This window comes from Hippocampus guttulatus, chromosome 5 (genome assembly GCF_054856545.1).
Source record: "Hippocampus guttulatus isolate MCC_2025c chromosome 5, RoL_Hgut_1.0, whole genome shotgun sequence".
NCBI classification, from domain to species: Eukaryota; Metazoa; Chordata; class Actinopteri; order Syngnathiformes; family Syngnathidae; genus Hippocampus; species Hippocampus guttulatus.
Window position 1 is genome coordinate 13299131 of NC_141265.1, and position 9053 is coordinate 13308183.

Genomic DNA, 9053 nt, shown 5'->3' on the forward strand with positions numbered 1-9053 from the left:
TGTTAGGTTGTAACCATTTAGTGCTATTTGTATAATGGTTTGTTATACCTAGAACCACTAAGAATGGGTGCTAAAGAACCACATTTGTACTAGGTAGCATCTTTATGTTTGTGAAATGTTATTCTTGATAATTAACCCCTTGACACTGATCACACTAATATGATTTCATGAGGTAAGCAAGCATAGATAGATATTCTAAGCAAATCACCATCACCACACCTAGGAAATTACAATGTCCCCTCACCGATTTGCTATTTTTAGAAGAGGCCTGATGGCTACTCATGTGGCCCTTGATGGGGGGAGGGCATATTTGGGGACCCCAGGCTGACTTTGACTGACTAGATCTTATCTGCAAGAAAAGCCTCATGAAGTCATGCACAGCAGCATTTTTTTTTGGGGAATGAATGACCCAATATGAATGAAATTAATGAATGTACTATTTTTGACTACCCGTTTGTGGCGCTAATGCGTGTGCGACAGCAGGATATATTGAGGAAGAAGGGATCACCGAGGGGGAAGAGGTGTGGAGCAGGCGGTGACACGGTGGTTGTCTGCCCGCCAGATCGTCACCCCTCGTCGGCGTCTGCTCGGGGGGGAAGAAAAAAAAGTCGCTTCTCTTCCACTGTGACCAGACTCCTGCTGAAGAGGTCGCACAAGGACTTTGTGAAAGGTCCAAACTTTGCTCCGCTATGTGTGTGCATGCACGTGTACGAGCGTGCGTAAGTGTGTGAGCTCCATTCAGTGAAACGTAACACCTTGCCGCTCTGTCTGAAGCCCCCCTTCGGAAACAGGTTTGATTATATTTAAAAGCTTGACCCGGGAGAGAAACCCAAACAACTGTCTGTGCTAATATTAGACGCAAGCGCGCCTGTGGGGGGTTTGCACATATTATCGGTGCATGGAGGTGGGGGACATTATTCCATTTCCATCGCAAGATGTAGACATTTGTCTGCAGTTGGTGGTGGTGTTGGGGGGGGGGGGGGGCGATATCAGTTACCACCACAGAAGCGCTTTTAATTGAAAGGACGAATGTCCAGTAACACCGCAGAAAAGCACCCTCAGCCATAAAACTTAGATTATTATGTATTTTATTCTGATACAATACATCTTGACTTACATAGCAACCGCTTCAGCATTGTCATTGTTATTATGATATATCTTTTAAAAATATGTCATCATAATTGCATCCGTATTTTCTCTTTTGGTGCAGGAGAAAGTTGCACGTCACCTGACTGCACGCAGCGAAAGAACTTTGGTAAGTGAAGAAGAGAAGAAGAAAAAACATCTCCCCACCCCCACGGCAAAAAGGAGACCGCCCACCAGAGACAGTCAACCCGAGACCCCTTATAGATTTAAAAAGAGAGGCTGCATTCTCAGACTGACACTTATTCAACAGTGTTACCTTAAGCAGATTACTTTTTTTTTTGCGCTGCCTCGCAGGGTCAAAACAGGCGCTTTCGTGTTGCTGCTCCGACTGCTGCCGCTTCTCCTCCTCCTCCTCCTTCTTCTTCTTCTTCTCTTTTCTCCTCTCTTTCCACTTTGCCTTCTTCCTCCATCATGTTTGGGATGCTGAAAGATCACCTCCAGCCGGGCTTGTTCTGCTTCTTCGTGTGGTTCTGCCACCTCATGGAGCATCAGAAAGTTCAAGGTAAGCCATGCTCATCTTTTAGACACTTTTTTTCCCCTTCCCGCTCTCAAAGCACACGCAGCTTCACGTGCAGTGCCTAGGCAACTTTAAAAAAAAAAACATTTTTCATGAGGTAAAATAGTGCGTAAAACAGGTGCCATTTGTACGGGACACGCTGACAAGTTTTCAGTTGTTTGGACTAAGTTGTGCCAAACCTGCGAGTAGTATTATTACTGAATCTCAGTTTTTTTTGAGGGGGGGGGGAAATAAATATGTTTTGGATTGAATTAAGTCACCATGCCTGCGTCCCGTTATGTTAAAAAAAATAATTTGATGCGCGTTCGGCGCGTCATAGCGCGCCGCTGCTGCTTATTGTGGCGCTTTAGTGCTGCAAGTCTAGACGTTCCGCGGCTGTGGGAATCAGGAGCACCCCCCCCATCCCCACCCCCCCTCCCGTGTGCTTATTTGGTACTCGCATTGTCCACGCTGTCACTCACGCACGGGAGCGAGTGCCGAAATAGCGTGAGGGAGGGTGTCCCGGGATTGTTTGCGCGCGCCCAAATGCCAACTTTTGATTTCCGATATCTATAATTTTTTTTGGGGGGGGGGGTTGTTTGCAGCTGGTAACTGCTGGTTGCAGCAGGGCAAGAATGGCCGCTGCCAAGTGCTCTACATGCCCGGGATGAGCAGGGAGGAGTGCTGCAGGAGCGGGAGACTGGGCACGTCCTGGACCGAGGAGGACGTCCCCAACAGCACGCTGTTCAGGTGGATGATCTTCAACGGCGGAGCCCCCAATTGCATACCTTGCAAAGGTGGAGGTGCACTCATTTTCCCTTGGTTTGCACATTATTAAGCACGAGTCCTTTTCTCCTTTGAAGCCTGTCGTAAATCGTTGGCGCGCGACTATAACGGACTTGATTTCGCCCCCACCCCCCATCCCCCACCCCACCCGGCTGCGTAATAGAGTCGTGCGATAACGTGGACTGCGGGCCGGGCAAGAGGTGCAAGATGAACAGGAGGAGTAAGCCGCGCTGCGTTTGCGCGCCAGACTGCTCCAACGTCACGTGGAAGGGACCCGTGTGCGGCTCGGACGGGAAGACCTACAAGGACGAGTGTGCGCTGCTCAAGGCCAAATGCAAAGCGCACCCCGACCTGGACGTGCAGTACCAGGGCAAATGCAAAAGTCAGTCACTTTCGCCTCTCTCTCTCTCTCTCTCTCTCTGCGTCTGTCTGTCTGTGCATCTTTCCAGCTCCCCCATTTCCCGTGATAGTTGTCTCTAACACTTCCACTCTCTCTCTGTATGTCACGACCCCCCTCGTCCATCTCTAATCTCTGTAGGGCGGAATCCTCACATTTCCAAAATCGCTATTTTTCAGGAAACTAAAAAAAAAAAAAAATTAACCCATTCATGCAGCCTGTAACATGATAACATGATAAACTGTCCACTGTAGTAACCGCTGTCCCTGAAAGGGTTAAACATTGTATCATTCAAGTTTCCAAGCTATTGTTATGACTTTGGATGGGTTATTACAGTTTTGTTTTCAGATCGCTTTGGTACATTTCTCAAATCGTTCTCAAAATTTGCAAAACCCGAAGTGCATTTCTCAAAACAAACGGTATGAATAGCAAAACGTGGATTAGCCGCAAGAAGTCAGCCTCTTGCTCAGAATCCTTGATCCTGAATAGTTAGTATCTATCCATGAACATGTCGGTGCCATCGAAATATCAAGTTATTGTGGATGCGCTAAAACAGTCAAATTGCTTCATAATGTTGTCAGTATAACTTGGCAAGTTCTGATGTAAACTTTTGAAGTGGTGCATACACGACTCGAATGGGAATACAGTACACATCAGCCCCCCCCCCCCCCACTCCTTATCGCACGCATGGATGTCCCTATTAGCAACCTATTCAAAGAAATGAGAAACTGCTTTTCAATGTCCTCAAAATGTACCAAAGCAACTGTGAAGAACAGTTATGGGAACTGCCCATATTGTCCAAAATCAAAAATTGAACAGATGCGAACATCAGAGGCTTCCGCCCGACAGCATCGACCGGCTTGTTATCCGATTGTGATGTAACGCTCCTCCGTCATGCAGAAACATGCCGAGACGTGCTGTGCCCGGGCAGCTCCACCTGCGTGGTGGACCAGACCAACAACGCCTATTGTGTGACGTGTAATCGGATCTGCCCCGAGGTGACGTCCCCCGACCAGTACCTGTGCGGCAACGACGGCATCGTGTACGCCAGCGCCTGCCACCTGAGGCGGGCCACCTGCCTGCTGGGCCGATCCATCGGGGTGGCCTACGAGGGCAAATGCATCAGTGAGTAACGTACACAGACACGTGTGCGCACACACACTGGCTTGACCCACCTCCCCGAACGAGAGCGTTTATTGCTGCCAACATTCCATGTTGGATGTTGAGTGTTTGCTCAAGAAATGATGGACACTTGATTATTTCCTGATGTTGGCAGCACTTCCCCTTATGGGGGAGTTGGGAGGAACAGCAAAGTGCAGTGCGGGGGGGATTGAAGTCAACCAAGTGCAAACCTTTCCTTACTGTGCTTAAGGATTTTTACATTTTTCTTTTAGATGTCTGTATTTTATTTGAGGATACATTCTTACTTTTTACCATGAACCCCATTTAACTCATTCAGTACCAGCCAATTCTAGACCAAGTCTGAAAAGACGTTTGAAAACGTCTTTGGGAGTGAATGAGTTCAAATACACAATATAGAGTGGCCAAACAACTGTTCTCTGAACCCCCCCCTTCCCCAGAGGCCAAGTCATGCGAGGACATCCAGTGCGGCGGCGGCAAGAAGTGTCTGTGGGACGCCCGCATGAGCCGAGGACGCTGCTCGCAGTGCGAAGGCACGTGTCCCGAGAGCCGGACGGACGAGGCGGTGTGCGCTAGCGACAACACCACCTACCCCAGCGAATGCGCAATGAAACAGGCCGCCTGCTCCGAGGGGGTGCTGCTGGAGGTCAAGCACTCGGGATCTTGCAACTGTAAGTAAATAGAAAAAGAAAGAACCCACCCCCCGTCCCCCTCCCTTGTCCAAGGCAAAAAGACAGTATTCCACATTGCTTAAACGACCCTCTTGCCCCTTCCCCTTTCCTTTCCCTGAATTCCCACCCCAGACACACCACCAAGCACAGCTTTCGCAAGGAGAACGGACTTGGAATGGAACGGACTTGCATGATGTTGTCTTTTTTTTCTTTTTAATCCCCCCCCCCCCCCCCCCTCCCCATGTACTTCTGCAAAGCATTATAACAGAGAGACTAATTCAGCACGAGTGAGGTGGGAGTTTGCAGTGGTCATATGTAGATATCCACATGTATGTGATGAGTGCCGGAGTATATTTTTGCCTTAAATCTCATTCAGCCGAGCAACTAATGGACTGGGTAGGCGGCGGGCATTTGGACTCCTCAATTTCACAAATACAGGCCATTTAGCTGGCCTCTGAATGTTCTGAACTCCTATTTCCATGTCAGTATTGTACCGGGCAGAATAATGCTGCCCAGGGGAGGGCACACCATCCATCCATTTTTTTCTATTAACGCTTGTCTTTCAGTAGGGTTGTGTTGGGGTCCACCCCAGCCAACTTTGGGGCGACAGGCGAGGTATACAGTGGACCTATTCATATATTTGCACATTCCCCCCCCCCCCCCCAAATTTTTGTAATTAAAAAAAAAATCTTTTTGAGGTTTTTATTTTTTTTTGGGCAAACCCCGTTTTTGGGGAAAACACATATTGGCGGTTGATTCGCATTTTTGATTTAATTTTTGGGATCATTTAAAAAAAAAAAAAGAAGAAAAAGGAGAGAGAAATCCAAAGCATTTCAATGGCCGTCAATTTTGCGCAAATGCTCACTATTTTGATATTCGCCCGGTCCCTGTCCCTCGGCTGTATCCCAAAAATCTATGGACAATTTCAAAGTCTTCAACGAAGCTAACGTGCAGCCAATCGCTAGACATTAGACAAACAGGCATTTTCACTCAAATTCAAACCTACAGTATGAATAAATCACAGTGTTCACTGAAACTAAAATGCATGTTTTTGGAATTTGGAATGACTTTGGCCGGACAAACATCAACCATTCATATCGTGCATTCTATATTTTCATAACACAGGTTGTCTCAACAACCAATGAAGCGATGAATGGTTTATTATTATGCCCATCCGTAGTTGCAAATTCCCCCAATGACCTCACTAGCGTATTTGTGTGCTTTTGGTTCCGTTTTTTTGTATAAATATGTTTTATTTTGGTCAGCTGAAAATCAATCATTTCTAATGTCTCTTGTGAATATGCCGCCAACCCTTTTAACCGTATTCACGTGATGGTGATTGTAACATTGGTGTCGTGACGGGTCAAGACGAACGGCAAAGTTGAACCTTGCTAATCGCGTGTAGACTACCTATCTATCTGGAGAGCAGACGGCATTTGTCGGGAGGGAGGAGGACCGGGGGGGGAGGTGGTGCTGGAGGTTAAGCGGTGTTGAAATTGAGCAAGAGCCCTGAAGGAAGTATCGCATTTACATTCCATGTTGCTCCACTCAAAAGAATGTCTCATTGTTAGCTTCTCGTGCTATGACACCAGAGGGACCAACATTACGATCACCTCATGGGCTGAATATTTCTCAATGTGATCTTTGATGGAGGAAGTTCACCCACGCCCTCCTTTCATCGTTTAAAAAAACAACAAAAACAAACAAACAAAAAACTTTATTGTCATTGCTGTTTTCCACTGAATGTGATATACCATGTTTGAATGTTTGGATTGACGAGGGATATCCTTTTTTTTGTTTGTTTTGTAATATATATATATATATATATATATATATATATATATATATATTGCTTTGCTTTGATTTTTTTTGTCTAAAATGTAAAAAAAAAAAAATGTAAAAAGGAAAGGAAATACCATACCTCAGAGTTGTGTTGATGATGTTTTGAGCTGCTTGCCGAGCCCGGCGCCGTGACGCCTCCTGCGCTCACCAAGAACGACAACAAGCTACATACATCGCAGAAAAGCACCATGCCCCCCCCCCCCCCACCCCCAAATTCACCCCGATCCACTGGACCCCGAACCCTATGAACCCCATCACTGTCACCTCCCATCCGTCCATCCACCCCCTCCACCCCTCACCACTCATTTTGTAGACCCACTGACTCGCTAGTGATTTGTGTTGTGGTCCGTATTCATACAACGGCTATATTCCTTCATATAGCCATCAGAGAAGAGCAGGAGGAGGAGGAGGACGAGGACGACTACAAGGCCTATGTGGGTTTACCTTCTATACTGGATGGATAGCCTCCCAAGCAACCCCCAACCCCAACATGATCCCCACCCCTCTCCGCAGCCCCACCCGTACCCCCTCGCTCCGCCACCACTCCCCCTGCTCATGCCAGTCCCAAGGAACCATGTCCATACTGTACATGATGTGTATGCTTATTTATTTTTAAACAAAAAGGAAGTATACATATAGTCCAGTCTGCTAGATGTTTATTTATACTTTTTTCGTGTTTTCTTATTTATACATTTACAATGTCAGGCTTACAATCTACCACTCATTTTCTCCTTTTTTGTTGTTGTTGTTGTTGTGCTTTTTACTTTCCGTTCCTTTTTTTTTCTATTACCATGAAGAAATATATTTGTCCAAAGAGAAACAGTGTTATTTATTTGTCACGTTACCATGTAAGTATGAGTCCTCGACAAATGCTGTAAATTGCATTCCGCTTTCATTCAGCTGTAAAAAGAAAAAAAAAGAAAGAAAGAAAGAAAAAGAAAATCTGCTTGTTGCTGTCAAATCTCTATCACAGATGTTTATGTCACACCAACGTAAATGCATGTTTGGGCTGTGTGTTTATTTATTGGGAATATATCAACGTTTGTTTTTTGTTTTCTTTTTTTAATGTACAGATGTATTTCTGGTTTGTGTACAGTTCATAATAATAACTGACCAAAGGGAGACTCTCAATGTTTTTTTTTTTTAAACAACACAGCAGTAATTAACACGGAAGCGAAAAAGAAAAAAGCCATTTAATTTTTCTTTTCATGTTTTTCAGTTCACATTTAGCCCTTTAGATTCGTCAGCGTTCTATAATAGCATTTATATTGTGGCATTAGAACAACAAGACAAAAAACAAAACAAACAAAAAAAAAGAGGTATGTTTGGGATGATACTTGATGACTTTGGAAACAATGTGCCATTAACATTTGTGCGCTGTTGTCTTTCTCCTATGCCAATGTTGCTCTCGAAGAGCTCTGGTAGGATAAATGCATGTTTTACTGCAGTATTCAACACAATATCACACTTTGTCACTCTTGTTTGTTTTGTTTCTTTTTTCCTTCGGATTTAATGTTGATTTTAAAGCATCAGCAAGAGAAATATAAAATTCTGTTATGAATATATAGTTTTGTATTTTTTATGTAAATGTCCTATGTACATACAAAAAAGTTTGAGGATATTTGTACAGATATCAAGAGTAAAACAATAAAAGTTTTTTTTCCTTATACGTTTTCCTGACTCTGTTGTCTTGGGAAGATTTGAATTTGCAAAATTAGACGGGAAGACTCCTATTATTTCAATACGGTAGTGTTTAAAAGGCCACCATTTGATTTGCTGTTTAGTGATATCACTCAGTAAAGCACATGCCAGCGCCAGGACCAAACTTTAAAAAAGAAAAAAAAAGTAAAACAATTTTTGTGGTAGTTTGTCCCAATATTTAGTCATTAGCATGCTACTTTCTATTTTATGAATGATTATGAGCTTGATTTGTATTGATGCCTTGGTGTCTCAAACATTTAAAAAAAAAAAAACCTTTGCATATTCATTTGTGGTGTGAAGTCAGTGCCTGTAAGGCCTACTCTAGTGGGCCTAAACACTATCGAAAGGAACTGACCTAGATTTAGAAGTTACTTGAAATAGCATAATTTATTTCCAGCAGACTATGATCTTCATTGCCTAGCCATTCTCTTGGCTGCCCAATTACCAGTAGTGTCCGTTAAAATTTTTATTTATTATTATTATTTTTTGTCAAATCAGATTTCAACTTTACGTGCTGCCATGTCAATATATTCTACCCAAGGCCTTGAGAATCAGGAGTGCTGGCCCATGATACTTACACACTAGTAGCCAAGGCAGTTTTTTTTTTAAACCAATTGTATTTTAGATTGACCATACCTGACATTGGAAAAGGGTTGGCTTGGTGTCAGCATTTTTCTGTCCTCTGATTGGTTAATCAGAGTTAAATCGTCTTGCCATTTGTCAAATGGGTGATAGGAGAGGACAAATGTCGAACATTGTTAAAAAAATAATTTTCAAGGTGGACTTTACGGGAAACTTGGACATTGTGAGGATAGCTCAGCCAACACTGCACCTGGCTGTCTTATTTCAACCCGGAAAATGATTTATTTGGCAC

At 44.2% G+C, this 9053-nt stretch overlaps 1 protein-coding gene across 3 annotated transcripts; it reads left to right on the top strand.

The window, feature by feature from the left end:
* Positions 1-757: 757 nt before the first annotated feature.
* fsta (follistatin a) lies at positions 758-8145 on the top strand. 3 transcript variants are annotated; one of them, XM_086111792.1, is made up of 8 exons: positions 758-791; positions 1211-1255; positions 1441-1648; positions 2248-2445; positions 2592-2810; positions 3726-3950; positions 4406-4636; positions 6860-8145. In XM_086111792.1, the coding sequence occupies exons 3-8, from the start codon at positions 1558-1560 to the stop codon at positions 6940-6942; spliced, it is 1047 nt and encodes a 348-aa protein (XP_085967918.1). In that variant the 5' UTR covers positions 758-791; positions 1211-1255; positions 1441-1557; the 3' UTR covers positions 6943-8145. The 3 variants fall into 3 exon arrangements, with proteins under 3 accessions (XP_085967918.1, XP_085967920.1, XP_085967919.1); XM_086111794.1 differs by lacking the exons at positions 758-791; positions 1211-1255 and having other exon boundaries at positions 1291-1648; positions 4769-8145; XM_086111793.1 differs by lacking the exons at positions 758-791; positions 1211-1255 and having other exon boundaries at positions 1296-1648; positions 2248-2439.
* Positions 8146-9053: the final 908 nt, after the last annotated feature.